The sequence below is a fragment of the Ursus maritimus genome, unplaced genomic scaffold (assembly GCF_017311325.1).
Source record: "Ursus maritimus isolate PB19 unplaced genomic scaffold, ASM1731132v1 scaffold_2, whole genome shotgun sequence".
NCBI lineage: Eukaryota > Metazoa > Chordata > Mammalia > Carnivora > Ursidae > Ursus > Ursus maritimus.
In genome coordinates, this window is record NW_024424452.1 from 89,254,688 (window position 1) to 89,269,689 (window position 15,002).

General features: G+C 49.2%; 1 protein-coding gene across 1 annotated transcript in view; it reads right to left on the reverse strand.

Annotated features, from left to right (window-relative positions):
- QSOX1 (quiescin sulfhydryl oxidase 1) overlaps positions 1-2,620 on the reverse strand; it is a 35,230-nt gene extending 32,610 nt beyond the window's left edge. Inside the window, exon 1 of the mRNA XM_040636324.1 lies at positions 2,281-2,620. Coding sequence (XP_040492258.1) covers positions 2,281-2,539 — 259 coding nt within the window. The 5' untranslated portion in view covers positions 2,540-2,620. The remainder of the gene's footprint in view (positions 1-2,280) is intronic.
- Between the last annotated feature and the right edge of the window lie 12,382 nt (positions 2,621-15,002).

Consider the following 15,002-nt stretch of genomic DNA (forward strand, 5'->3'; position numbering starts at 1 on the left):
GGGTCAGTGTCTGGCTATGCAATTCATTGGAAAACTCTGGGTTGCAAGAGGCCAAACACATGAGTCAGCTAGAAGCTAACCCTTCCCTCTAGCATTCTTAAATTATAAGAATCTTCTAGATTGAGTTCATCTGTAGCCATTAGAGACCTCTCATAGCCTCAAGGTGGAAACTGACCTGGGGATTTTTATGATTTTCAGGCCCATAAGGTTCCCTGAACACCTAATGTCCTCTCGGGTGTTCCAGTTCCATGTTCAACACTCTTCCTCCCCCTCGCCCTGACCAGATGTGTTGATATCACCGAAACAGTGTGAAGAGCTGCTGAGAAATGGCACATTTGGGTGATTGGGACCAAAGAGGCATGCAGACAAGTGTCTACATGTGCACTGGAGGTAAAATGGTTTATCAGTTATGTTAAAAAGAACTTCCCAGTACCATATGGCTAACAGATGCATACATCTTTCCATCTGGCCACTTCAGGAACCACTATGCAAGCTGCCCAGGGGAAGCCGTAGCCTGAGTTTGAAAACCAACACCTACAGGGGCGCCTGGGTGGCACAGCAGTTAAAGCGTCTGCCTTCGGCTCAGGGCGTGATCCCAGCGTTATGGGATCGAGCCCCACATCAGGCTTCTCCGCTAGGAGCCTGCTTCTTCCTCTCCCACTCCCCCTGCTCGTGTTCCCTCTCTCGCTGGCTGTCTCTATCTCTGTCAAATAAATAAATAAAATCTTAAAAAAAAAAAAAAAAGAAAAGAAAACCAACACCTACAAATGCACTATTCCACCACGAATAGTTGAGCTGATAAGAAATACCAGGGGCGCCTGGTTGGCTTAGTTGGTGAAGCATCTGCCTTCAGCTCAGGTCATGATCCCAGGGTCCTGGGATCAAGCCCCATGTTGGGCTCCAGGCTCAGCAGCTGGTCTGCTTCTCCCTCTCTCTCTGACCTCTCCCAGGCTTGTGCTCTCGCTCTCTCTCAAATGAATTAAAAAAAAAAAATCTTAAAAAAAAAAAAAAAAGAAATACCAACAGCACAGCAAGGAAACAACAGCTCCAGTTCTCTCGCTAGGAAAGGACTATTCCCTAAGATGCCCACAGCCCTCATTCAGGGATAATTTCCAGTCAGAAGCCAAGCGAGGGCCCTAGCACCACAATCAGGAAGTAGCTTCATTCAGAGGCAGCAAATCAGAACCAAATCACTACTACCACACCCACCAAACACCCACTATCTGGGCTAGGCAGCTGTGTGACACCACAGAGATCCTTAAATTCTGGAAAGGAAACTGAGATAATACATGTCATGTACTTACCCGGGAAGGTGTCAGATATATAGTAAGCGCTTGTAAATAATTAATTACTATTATTACCATATTTTTTCCGTTCTAGTCTTAAGTTGTTTTTTTTTTTTAATTTACCATTTCTGTAATAGAGTATGCCTTTAAATCTCTCTCTGTACATTCAGTGGTCTTGTTATCTCTCTACCCCTCATGCTGTTAGTAAATGAACGGTATGTCTCACAACTGAGGGGCTTAGAATCAAGGAACTATGGTGCGAGTGGTCGGGCCACTGAGTAGGCACATGGAGGAGGGCCAAACACACAAGAGGCTGCCTTCAGTTTGGCCTCTGGGTTCATGGGTTAAACAGAAGGGTCTGAGAGAGTGCATGGCCAGGGGTAAAGAGAGGATGTGGCCCAGAAGGTAAGGAGCTGGAGGCAGCAGGTCAGGAGAGGCCTAGAACCCACATAGGAAAACTCTGTCTCAAAAGTAAAGCTGAGAAAAAGACGTCTATACAGCAGCTGGGTCAACCAGCCAAGGGGTTGGCAGACGGAGTGTCAGTTCCTTTTCTCCCCATCACTGATCCCACAGCAGCTGGGGAACTCGGCAGGAAGGCCACATGGGTCCCTGAGCGAGAGGAAGGGGACTGCCACAGGCGACAGCAGAGAAGGCCATAAGGTGTCAGCAGAGCAAGAGGAACAAAGGAGAGGCCGGCGCAGGGATGGGGGCAGTGAGCCGGCTGAGGACGGACAGGAAAGCAGAGCAGGTGTGAGGGCCCGGGCCGCCAGGAGTGGGTAGAGGCTAGGGACACCGGCCAAGGGGAAAGAGACTGCGAGGCGCGGGAGCCAAAAATGGAGTTGAGGGCTGGAAACCAGGGGGGAAATGCGAGGGGCAGAGAGGAAGAGGTGGGCGGAGGCCCCGGGACGGCGGAGGCGGGTCGGATGGGAGAGGCCCTCGGCCAGGCAGATGGAGGGGGTCGGCGAGGAGACCCCCCCTCCGGCCCGCCTCTCACCTTTGACGTCGTTGGCCAGCGCCTTCCACGTCGGGGCGAAGGCGATGCAGTGGCCGCACCAGGAGGCGAAGAACTCCACGGCCCAAGCGCTGCTGGAGCCCAGCACGGCGCCGCGCACCGTGTCTGCCTGCAGCAGCGTCAGCGGGTCAGAGGACGAGTAGAGCGCGGAGCGCGGGGCCGCGCCGGCGCCGGTCACCGCCAGCAGCAGCAGCAGCAGCCGCGACGGCGGCGGCCCCGAGCGCCAGCCGCACCAGCTCATCCTGCGCCGCGGCGCCCACCACTGCGCACCAGTTTCGGACGAGTGGGCGTCCGGCCGCTCCGCAGCTCCTCCAGCGTCCGTCGGGGGAGGAGCCTTGGAGCTCCGCCCCCTCCGCAGCCCGGTGCCGCCCCCTTCCCCGCCCCCGCCCCGTTCCCCGCCCCGAGGTCCGCCGCGACCAGGGAACCGCTCTAGCGGGTTCCCGCCTCCGGCCCCAGCAGGCGGGGAGCGCAGCCGGGGCCGGGAGCCCCCACCCCCAAATGAGAAGGGCGTTTGCCGGGCAGAGGCCCGGACCGGTATTCTGGTGGCTGCTGGGACTCGAGGAGGTCATTTGGCTTCTCACGAGCCCCGTATCTAACGGAAAAGCAGTAAGTTGGAATAGATTGGACCGATTCATGCCGTACCAAGAAAGTTCTGGGGATCCCTCCACGCAATAAGATGTGAGTTAGAAGCAGGTGAGAGAGAAGAGGGAAGGTCTCCGGGTCTGTGATCATCATGACCCCACAGGGACGAGATGTGCCCACACCCGTGAGGCCTGTGGCCATCCAAGGGAAACAGTCATGGATGAGAAGCTACCTCCCCACCTTCCGCTGGGCCGGATGGCGTGGCCAGGGCGCTGCAGCCAGGGTTTCCTCGGCACCCAGGTCTGGCCGCCCCCGGAAGGTTGTGCGGAGATTCCTCCAGTGGGGGCTCCCAGCAGCCCAGGTCCTCCACAGCTAACTTTCCAGTCTACTTGAAGCCCTCCGTACTCAAGCGTGCCTCTCACAAGTAACCCGATAACCAGTTTTGTGTTCAAGTGTACTAAGGTGTTTAGTGGGTAATGTTCCCTGGTCACCTTTTGTAGCTCCTAGGCGGAGTGATTTTACGCGGAGAAAGAGCTCCTCAGGGTTGTCACACGTGATCCTTTTTCCTGTGTGTTGTTTTTCGTTAGCCCACCTCATCTGTAAGCCATCTGAGACTGGACTCATTATTCATTCAGTGTTTACTGAGTGGTATTTTTGTGCCAGGCACTGCTGTAGCTACTAAGAATAAGACAGTAAACAAAGCCAAGGTTCTACAGAGTCACCCACTTCCACTCTAGTGGGGATAGGGATAGAGAGATGATATACAAGTATATGTAGGTCTAATGGTGACAAATGCTATGAAGAACTATACAATAGGGTAAGAACAGAGAGACAGAGGAAGTGCTATTTTATTTTACACAGTGTGGTCAGGGATGGGCCCACCCGTGATATTTACAGGGCCAGGGTCAGAAGCACAAATGGAGGCCCACATATCGAATGTCTACATATTTAAACATTACAAACCAAGTTAAACTGGTATGTAAAATTCCTATCCTTTCATTGTGACAGTATACCTTCATCATCTGGAAGGCCAAGTTTAAGTTTAGAATTCCTGGACCCCAAGATGTGCACTGGAATGGGGTGGGTTCGGTGGTAACTGGTCCCTGGCCGCGGACCTTCCTCCTACTCTGTGTACTCCAGCTGTATCCCATACTTCAAGGGGCCATGTGCCCACACCTGTAATATTTGGTTCTGCACGTCTGAGCTTCATCCACACCTTCTGCAAGTAGCTGTTTCTTGGCTCCTGAAGAGGATGGAAAGGCCATTGCATTCTCTAGAAGCTGGCCTGGTGCTATAGGGACAGAGAAGTCTAGGGCCTTGGGTACCCGCAGTATGACCTAAGAAGGGGTGAGGAGCAGGAGCTTTGGGTGGGCCCATCCGCTTGGCCCATAGGCTTCTTGCTCTGTGGAAAGGGATATGGTTAGAAGAGGGCCAGAGAGCTCAGAACACAAGGTGGGGGCTAATCTTCTAATGAGGTAACATTTGAGCCAAATGAAGTACGAGAGGGAGCCTGTGGCAATCTGAGATAAAGGCATTCCAGGGAGAGATCTGGAGGTTGGGGCTTTTGCTCCGTTCATGTAGTCACAGTCTCTGTGCGCAAGTCTTGAACTGCATAAAGAAATTATATGCTGACCGGTGGGGGTGTTAGTACTTCCCCAAACTTCTACAGTGAATTCCAGATGCTGGGCGCTCCTCCCTGCCAGTCCTGTACAGCTCCTGCTACCCCACTTCCCTCACTTCTAGCAGCTCTTAGGACCAGGCTTGGCCCAGGCTCATGAGGATGGAGTCCTAGTAGTCTTTTGAGTCCTGGGGTTGGAAGTATTCCAGTGGCTGGATAGGGTGCCAGTAAAAGTCAAGTGCTTTCAAATGTCTCTATTGTTAAACAGTGCTGTAGTTATCTTCCCTAGAGGCCTGAGAATTAGGGAGACAATATTGGCTGAACATACTGAGCACCTGGGAAAGACATCCCAGACCAGTACACAAAGATTTGCTTGTTCACGTATCTGTTTCAGAGCATCAGAAGTGGGAAAGAATACAAACTATTTGAATGAAGTAGAGAAAGCTTCTTGGCAACAGGGTCAAAGAAATTAAGACTGAGAGTTGCAATATCTTGGAACAGGGATTTTCAACTCCTTTAAGTCTCGGAAGCCTTTGTTCAAACAGAATCTTGAAAGGAAGCTTGAACAGATAAAAGCAAGCTAAAGGGTGTGACCTAGAGTGATACCCACTTTCTGTGGTCTGGGAGGGCTTCTTGAGAGCCTCAGGGGCTCTCCAACCATCTGAAAACCACTGGTCTGGGATTGAAAGCAGAAAACATAAGGATCACAACTTGCCCTGGCTGTCCTTCCAGAAGCTTCCCGAGATAAAAAGATGGCAAAGGAGGAAATCTACTCAGTAGTGGGGTATGGAGGGGGAGGGGAAAGCTGAGGAAAATATTGAAAGTGGGGGGACTTAGGAATTCCTACCCAGGTCCCCTGCTCCCCTTCCTACATACAAGCTGTAGGAAAGTGAGCCAAGAGGAGAGAGTATAATAATAGTGTTAGATAATACCTTGCACCTGCTGTTCTAAACACTTACAGATATTACTCAATTAATTCTCACACCAACTCTCCGAGATTGATAGTCTTATTATCCCATTGATACAGATGAGGAGACAGAGGTAGAAGGATCCCTGTTGACTTTCCCACTTGTGAATCATTCATGTATGATGCATGAATAGAAGAGAGGGAATTTGGGAGTCTGTCAACCAAAAATAAGACAGATGGTCAGAGGAATGCAGCTTATACACAAATACAGATAATTATGGTGAGCAACAGGACTGTGTTTGGTAAAACATGTCAGCTGGTAGCCGACCATTAGATGACTTTCCAATCGCTCATTTACACTGAGGAGGAGACAGGGTGTGTGCAGCTGGAAGACAAGAGCCCAGCAGCAAAGAGATCTTCACTTTGTCCCCTCAGAACTCGCCTCTTGGTCTTATATTACAGATGAACCTTCTGCCCATACCCGGGATTGGTTAGGGTGCCAGTTCTGAAAGCCAGAAGAGAGGTACCGAGCGTCTGTGTCACAGAGGTATGGCAGGAAAGAGAAAGCACATTCTAAGGGTTTGTTAATGGAAGGACTGTCTACAGAGGTGTGTGCAGGGTAAAGGGGACTGACAAGAGGGGCAAGGTCCCCGGGGACTGACAACAGCAAGAGGTCCTTTGAGCGCCCCTCCACTGGAGGAGAGAAGGTAAAGGAACTTGGTGATGGAACCTGTGGGAGCTGGAGTCAAGGAGGGGCCACGCAACCTGAGCTGGAACTGCCAAATGTCGCCACTGCCAGGAATGCAGGGAAGTGGGGGGGGGGAGACTGGGGAGGCCCCAGCAGAGTTTCACTTCTACCTCTTCTTCTTCTAGTCCTCTGCCAGCGCCTCCCATCGGCCAAACCCAATCAGCCAGAGGAGAGGGTGCCCTGGCGATGGTCCATGGAAGTTGGCTTCCGAGACAAAAGGCAGGTTGGAAAAGGCGGAGAGTAGAGAATACCCTCGTACCGGGTCCCTAAACGTGAGCCCTTCGAGGCCTTAGAGATGAGAATGGAAAACACAAAAATGCCTGACCGCCCTTCTGTGAGTCTCTTGGGTGGGAGCAGAGGGCCGAGACCCACCTGACCACTGGAGAGAGAGAAGGCCAGCGGAAGACGGCAGCTAAGCCATCCCTTCCCAGTTCCTCCTTCACACTGTTCACGCTTAGTCCAGTTGCCTTATTCTTATCTGTAGACAGAGGCCCCGAGAAGTCAAGAGACTTGGTCGAGGCCATGCAGCAAGTATGGGTTCATAACCCTCCCAGGAACTTCCCAGGTGTGATCTGAAACTGGCCCCTGTTTTCGGAGGGCATGGAGGGACAGAAGAGAGAAGCAGGCCACTCCAGCTTTGACGGGTGGCAGTTTTGATAAGCCGAGGGAACTTCTGTGTGAGGCTTGCCTCGAGCAGCAGCAAGGCTCATGGATTCCTGCTCCCGCCTGCCAAATCTACAAGTACATAAAGAGGCCTTTAACTGGATTCAGCCACATAAACCGTTCTTAGCATCACATCGCTATCTCCAGGCTCTGTCCTTGGAGCAGCCTCCAGGAGTGGGAGAGGCAAGCATTCCAAGGACAGGGGAGGGGGTGAGGAGCCTCCGAGTGCTCGGATCCAGCTTGCAGGTCAGTTAGCAGTCTCGTTTTTCTGATGACCTTCCCCAACAGCAAGGCAATGGTAGAGTCCCTCTGGGTCAGGCTTTCCAACATGACTGTTGAACTTTGAGAAGGGGATGGGTGTGAACGGACTATCCGGGCCAGACCCCCACGTTCATGTACAGCTTCCCTGGTCCCAGGTCACGTGACGACAATTCAACGGGAACAGCCCTCCCCCCACACCCCCAACGCACAGGAGCACAAACTCTTTAAAGTGGAATGAAGAGAAAAGGCTGTAAACTCAAGGCCTTGTTGTCTGCGCTCTCTGGCTCGTATCAGGAGCGAAAGCCTCTGGGAACCTGCAAGTCATTGAATGAGGCCTGAGGTCAAAAGCAAGAAAATCACACAACTGAGTGCTGGGGTGGAGGGTGTCCAGTGCTCCCCATAGAAGGCTTCTGGGGACGTGGCCAACTTCACGATACTGTGCGATTTATGTGGGAGAACTTTAGGTTTCTGGAGTAGGTGTCTTAATTTAAAATATTTTCTGCCACGGCTTACGGGTGTGTCCCGTAGTCACTGTAGCACAGATGCACACACGGAACTGTGAAGTGTAACACCAGTCCTGAGAAGGGATGGAATTTATCAACTTCTTTATTTATGACAAAAGCCTTCTCAGAATTTGCCTGAAGAGAAGACAAACACAATGATATCATACAGGTTGGAAGCTGCACGGTGCATGTGCATGTGGAGGGAGGGGGGGCAGGAGCAGACCCGAGTTGGAAGAGAGCAGTCACCTGGGGCAAGCATGGGGACACCCTCCTTCTACCTCAAGCTACTGGTTTCGGAACTCTTTTGGAAGATGCTGGGGTGTGGCAGTTGAGCGCTTGGTCTCTGGAGTTAAGATACTTGGGTTTCAAGCCTTGGCAACTGCCTCCACTTCGCTGAGCTTCAGTTTCCTCATCTGTAAAATGGGCACAGAGGCCTCTTGACATGCAGAGTACTTGTCTATGAACGCTGGGCTGATTGTCCTATTCGGCTGCGGTTTCACCCGTCCTCAGACTCATTTCACTAGTCCAAAGGTTAAAAGCTTCTTTTTTTTTAATCTTTTTTTTTCTTTTTAAGATTCTATTCATCCATTTGACAGAGAGAGAGAGAGAGAGCACAAGCAAGGGGAGCTGCAGGCAGAGGGAGAGGGAGAGGGAGAAGCAGGCTCCCCGCTGAGCAAGGAGCCCGTTGCGGGGCTCGATCCCAGGACCCTGGGATCATGACATGAGCTGAAGGCAGACGTTTAACCCACTGAGCCATCCAGGCGCCCAGGGTTAAAAATTTCTATGTTGAGATTCTTTTCTCATTTCTTAAGTGCTTTTTAAAAAATGAAACGATTGAGGGATGAATAGACAAGCGCAGAGTATTTTTAGGACAGCAAAACTACTTTGTGTGATACTGTAATGTTGAATCCAGGTCATCATACATTTTTCAAAAACAGTAGAATGCCCAACACCAAGGGTGAACCTAATGTAAACTATAGACTTCGGGCAATAATGATGTGCCACAGGAGGGTCATAGGCTGTAACAAATGTCCCACTCTGCAGCAGGATGTTGGTGGTGGGAGAGGAATGTGCGGTGATGGGGGTGTGTGGGAATTCTCTGTACTTTCTGCTCAATTTTGCTGGGAGCCTAAAACTGCTCTGAAAGATACAATCTATTTTTTTAAAAATGAATGATGATGATAGAGGATGGATAAAAACATGTATCCTTAATGGAAAAATGAGAAGTTGGTACCTTATTCTGGTCCCCAAAAGAGTTTGGAAATTTTGGTGGCCCAGAAAAACCACGAAAAGAGTTGGAGCGGTTGGTTGACTTGCTGTTGAATGTGTAAAGGTCAGGCCACACTTGGGTGTAGAGCCCCGGTCTGGGCATCAGAGTGAGGGCATTTCTGGGGCCAGTTGCCCACCTACAGAAAGACATTGTCCCCAGTCTGGAATTTGGAGCTTGGATCAAGAAGTCCTGGTGAGCCGTCTAGAAGGCATGCAAGGAATGGGTCTCAGCAGAAGGCTAACAGTGATCATCTCCCAGTTTGGGATCATCACGTGCTTACCATGGGCTGAGAACGCTGCTCAGCAAAGAGGTTTGGGAGGGGGTGGAGGGTCTGTGTCAATGAGTAATACCACCACGTCCCCTCTCAAGTCAGGAACAAGCCCAAGAAACAAAGAGAGAGATTCCATCTCCTTCACCTTCTTACGATCAGGCTGATTGTAGAATGAGGCTTAGACGTGCCTCCACAAAGCATTCCTTAGACTTCACCCTAGAATTAAACGTGTCTCTCGACTACAGACCCTCTCTACAGGGGCTGAGCCTGTCCAGCAAGCCGACCTCCCCCTCCCGCAGGCTGGCAGAGCTGAGGAGACTCAGCCTCTACACCCAAGAGGCCTCCACCTTTTGGGGGGGCAGATTTCTGTGTTACGGAGTTGGTGTTGTCAGGAGTCCCCCCTCTGCCCCCATCCACAGTTTTCCTTTCTGTGGTTTCAGTTACCTGCCGTCAAGAGGAACCAGAAGCAGATGACCCTCCTCCTGACAGATGGTCAGAAGGCCGACATCTTTCCCCTCACTTCATCTCATCACACGGACGTTCTCTCATCATCACAAGAGGAAGGGTGAGGACAGTACAATGAGAGACTACATGCACAGAACTTTTATTACAGTCTATTATCATTATTCTATTTTAATATTGGTTATTGTTAAGCTCTTACTGTGCCTCATTTCTCATTGATCTTTATCGTAGGTGTGTACGTATAGGAAAAACATAACATACATGGGGTTCAATACTATCCGTGGTTTCAGACATCTCCTGAGGGTCTTGGAACAAACCCTCTGCAGATATGGGGGGATTACAGTGTTCAGTACTGGAAGTTGCCAGACCTTTCTCAAAGCAGTTGGGCCATTATATTCTCACCAATAATGCATGAGAGTCCAGCCTGCACCGCATCCTTCCCAATATTTGGTGGCAGCCATCTTTTTTAATGTTAGCTATTCTGGTAGGTGGGTAGTGGCATCTCATTTTGGTTTTAATTTGCATTTCCTTGGCAACTAATGGTTGGGCATCTTTTCATGGCTCTTCGTAAATCTTTTTGTGTATATGAAGTATCAAAATTTTGGGTACCTTTTTATTTTTAGTTTTTAAAGATTTTCTTTATCTAGAGAGAGAGCATGAGCTGGGGAAGGGGGAGAGGGAGAGGGAGAAATCAAGCAGACTCCACACTGAGCCTGGAGCCCGACGCAGGGCTCGATCCCACAACCCTGAGACCGTGACCTGACCTGAAATCAAGAGTCAGACGCTCAACCAACTGAGCCACCCACGCCCTCCTTTGTGTACCTTTTTGAAAGATTGGGTTGACTTATGACTGGGTTAGAAGGGTTCTGCACGTATATATGTGCATATTTGCTAGATGCAAATCCTTCTCAGATATATACTTCACAAACATTTTCTATCAGCCAATAGCTCACCTATTCATTTTCTTCGTGGTGTCTCTCAGCTGAGGAGAAGTTTTTTATTTTCAGGAAGTCTAATTTATCCATTTTTTTAAGGTTTGTACTTTTTGTGTCTTAAGAAATTTTTGCCCACCCCAGGGTCTAGAAGTATTATAGTATTATAGTTTCAACTTTTACATTTGTTTACGTATGTTTACCGTTTTGAGGAATCGCTATAGTAAGTCTTTAATTAGCAGGCATCCTCTGATGTTGTTTCTCTTTTACAAACTTGATTTGTCTCTTCGAGTTCTTTACATTTCTATGTGAATTTTAGAATCAGCTTATGGATTCTAAAATTTAAAAAAAGCCTGCTGGGATTTTGATTGGGATTGCACTGATCTATAAATCAGATTTGGTTTGCCACATTTTAATTTTTTGAAATTAGCTAGTGTTTTTTTTTTTTAAAAGATTTTATTTATTTATTTGAAAGAGATAGAGACAGCCAGGGAGAGAGGGAACACAAGCAGGGGGAGTGGGAGAGGAAGAAGCAGGCTCATAGCAGAGGAGCCTGATGTGGGGCTCGATCCCATAACGCCGGGATCACGCCCTGAGCCGAAGGCGGACGCTTAACCGCTGTGCCACCCAGGCGCCCCTGAAATTAGCTAGTGTTTTAAATCACGCGCTCTACGCACAGTCAGGCTCAGCAAGCAGGGATCCCAGGCTGGATTGCTAAAGCCCTTTGCCCCATCTTCGGGGGCAGAACGAAGCAATTCTCGGTGTAGCTCATGTAGTTGATAGGTCTGCAGGCCCTGGGGCGAGCTAGCTGAAGGCTTCGGCTCTGTAATCATGTCTCTTTTGTACACTTACCACCTCGTATCATTTATTTGCTTGCTGTTACCTCTTGGAGTTTTAGTCAAGTCCCTGAAGATTCCAGCCTATCTTAGCAGTGCTGTGAGCTGAAGCCAGAGCTGTGAGCTCTAGCCGCTGTGAGGGGGTAGCAGCTATACAGGAAGCAAGAGAATTTCAGAAGCAGGTCAAAACTCAGAGGAACAGGATCTGAGACTCTTGGTCCGCTGCAGGGACTGCCTGAGACTGGGATTTGTCTGAATAAAGAACGCCTTCCGAAGACTCTGGGTTACATTCCGTGAAATCCTAAACTGAACTGGCTAAAGCAGGAAAGGGGAATCGATTCCTCGGGGAACCAAATCAAGGGGAGGGCAAAGGCATATCTCATCTCAGAGATACCTGGGCTCCATCCTCTCTCTGCCTTTCCAGTCTCCATATTGGCTTTATTCTCTCAGCCTAGCTGCTTCCAAAAGTCTGGAGCTATAGTCCCATGCTTTCATCTTTGAGGTCAAAGGGAAAAGACAGGACTTCTCTCCTGACCCTAGTTTGAAAAGTCCTGGGGAAAAACTCTGGCCGGGCTTGGGTTATGTGTTCCTTCTCAGATCACTCACTATTGAACAGGCAGGTGGTGTATCACCACTGGCTCACCCCGGCAATGTATCCGTTCCTCTAGGTAGCGGGGTGAGCACAGGAATCGGCAGCCCCAACCAGAACTACATGTCTGGAGTAAGAAAGGGGCAGTTTCCACCGCCCCAAAAGAAGAATTACTGTTATCTGGGAAAGGGGTCAGATGGGGCTGTGCAGACCAAAGCAGGTGATGACCACCACTAGGAGGCATAGGATCAAATGGGAGAATGGGAGAGTCCAGCACAGTGCCTGGGACAGTAGGGCGCAACTAACAGTTGCTTTAAAAAATAGTAGGGAAGGCTGAGGTCTTGAGTGCATCTGGAGGTCACATTACCTATGTCAAGATGTATCATGAATGTACTAGAGATTTTCAGGTTTCCAGATAAACTTGATTCAAGCCATTTGGGTGCAAAAATGAGGAGAAACATATGTAAAGAAGAAAGAATATCTTGCAAGAATTTGCCTAGCCCACAGAAGCTCTCAAAGCTTGCTGCCTGAATTGCCCAAATGAAATATTGAGTGTTTTTATGTTCTCAGGTGACCGTATCAGAATCCAGATGTTGCATTCTTCTTTCATGATGGCCTTGCTATCAGCAAACATCCTGAAAGATTTCTTGAGGCTTCGCCCTCCTTCTTTATGGAAAACACTTGCTCCCTGCTCTTGCCCATGGTTCGTCCACACCTCTTCAGCCCTGATTTCCACCCTCCTGCCCAACCCCTTGGGAGGATGCTCCTGTTGGACAGACGGGCTTTCAAGATGGGCTATGTCTGGGCATAGAGCATCGTATCTCTCTGAGTGCCGAGCTCTGCAGTTCGGCGGTCAGCCCTGTCTCATCAGCAGCTAGGCACTATAACCTCTGGCCTAGATGGAAGTTTGAGGGCGCCTGGGTGGCTCAGTCAGTTAAGTGTCTGACTCCTGATCTCAGCTCGGGTCTTGATCTCAGGGTCATGAGTTCAAGCCCTGCATTGGGATCCATGCTGGGTGTGGAGCCTACTTAAAAAAAATATTAAAAAATAAAAAATAAGGGCCACCTGGGTGGCTCAGTTGGTTAAGCGCATGCCTTCGGCTCAGGTTACAATCTCAGCGTCCTGGGATCGAGTACAACATCGGGCTCCCTGCTCAGCGGGGAGTCTGCTTCTCCCTCTGCCTCTCCCTCCCCCTTGTTCATGCTCTCTCTCTCTTGCAAATAAATAAATAAAATCTCAAAAAAATAAAATAAAATGGAAGTTTGAATGTGTTATCTGCTACTGTACTTTCATAAAAACATAAAATGCCCCATCAACCACTTTGTGGGCCTGAATTTTCCCAACTGACCTTCATGGTCTTCTCTTCCCAGCTTTGCGTTCCCATCTGGAACAAAAGTTACCCATCTTCCTATCCTTTCTGGTGACATATTAATCTTGTCCTAAAAAGTTGTCACACTTGTGATTGTCTACCTTACCCATTCAAGATGAGATGAGATCTCTCTTCTCCTCTCTTGTCTTTGCATATCCTGGTCGACACTCAGATGTGGGCAAGAAGAAAGATAATTGTTGCCATTACAGTGGCTATGAATCCTTGAGCATCTACGGTATAACCAGCGTGGTTCTAGGTACTGGGAACATGGTGACGAACAGAGATGGACATACTGAGTGGCTGAGGAAGATGAAGCTTCAGTCTCCTCCCTCGTCCAGCCCATGTGAGTGCTGGGAATTGTGGAATGTTCGAAGTAGGCAGAGGAAGCCTGGTTACCACCTGGAAGCATTTCTATGTAAGTATGTCTACTAAATTATCTCAGTGAGCTCCTCAGAAGGGACTTCCATCTCCTAAGCTCTAGGAGTTCGTGGTAATTCCAATGCTCACTCTAAATGAATATTTATTTATAGTTAATTTTTATTTATAATTATATATTTATTTTCTTAAAGAGCCCCCCCCCCCAATGATAAAATCTTCCACCCCCACAAAACCTGAAATCTGCCCCTGGTGGTGAGTACAAGACATGGTTCTTGCTCTCAAGTTTACAGTTTAGAGGAAGAGATGCGGATCAAAGAATGGCACCAATAAATCTCTAATTTTAAAGCATAAAAAGGTCATGAAGGAGAACTATAGAGTATCCCGGATAAAATAATACAGAAGGTGTCAGAGAAGCTTCGCCGAGCTGAGAGCTAAGGGGCAAGTAGAGAATGAGGCAGGGGGAGGGGATTCTTAACGCTGCTGCACTCTGTCGTTTACCAGAGTTCCATCCCCACAGCCCAGATCTGAAGCAGCGATCCTGGATGGAGGGGCAGTTGCAGACTTCTTCCCGGACTCTCTCCTCTGAACCCTTCCCCAGAGCGCCTCCTTCCCTGCTTGACACTGCCCAGCGACTTCCTATCCACCTAGAAAATCCACATCTGTCACCGAACCCCATCTCCCGCCCCTGCTGCTCTGCCCGTCGCTGGCCGTGCGCCACGCCTGTGCCCACTGACATACTCTCCTTTGTTAATTTTAAATCCAGTAGAGTTAACATGTGTTATGTTAGTTTCAGGCGTACAATATAGTGACTCAACACTTCTGTAGCTGCTCAGTGCTCAAGATAAGTGTGCTCTTCATCCCTCCACCTACCTCCCCTCTGGTAACCATCGCCTTGTAGTGGAAGAGTCTGGTTTTTGTCTTGTCTCTTTTTTTCCCCCTTTGTTCATATGGTTTTTATTTTTTTTAATTTTTTAAAGATTTTATTTATTTATTTGACAGAGAGAGAGGCAGCGAGAGAGGGAACACAAGCAGGGGCAATGGGAGAGGGAGAAGCAGGTTTCCCGCTGAGCAGGAAGCCTGATGCGGGGCTCGATCCCAGGACCCTGGGATAATGACCTGAGCCGAAGGCAGACGCTTAACGACTGAGCCACCCAGGGGCCCCTGTTCATTTGTTTTCTTTTTAAATTCCACATATGAGTGAAATCATACGGTATTTGTCTTTCTCCGACTGGCTTTTTTACTTAGCATTATATCCTGCAGGCCCGTCCATGCTGTTGCAAATAGCAAGATCTCATCCTTTTTGCAGCTGAGTAAT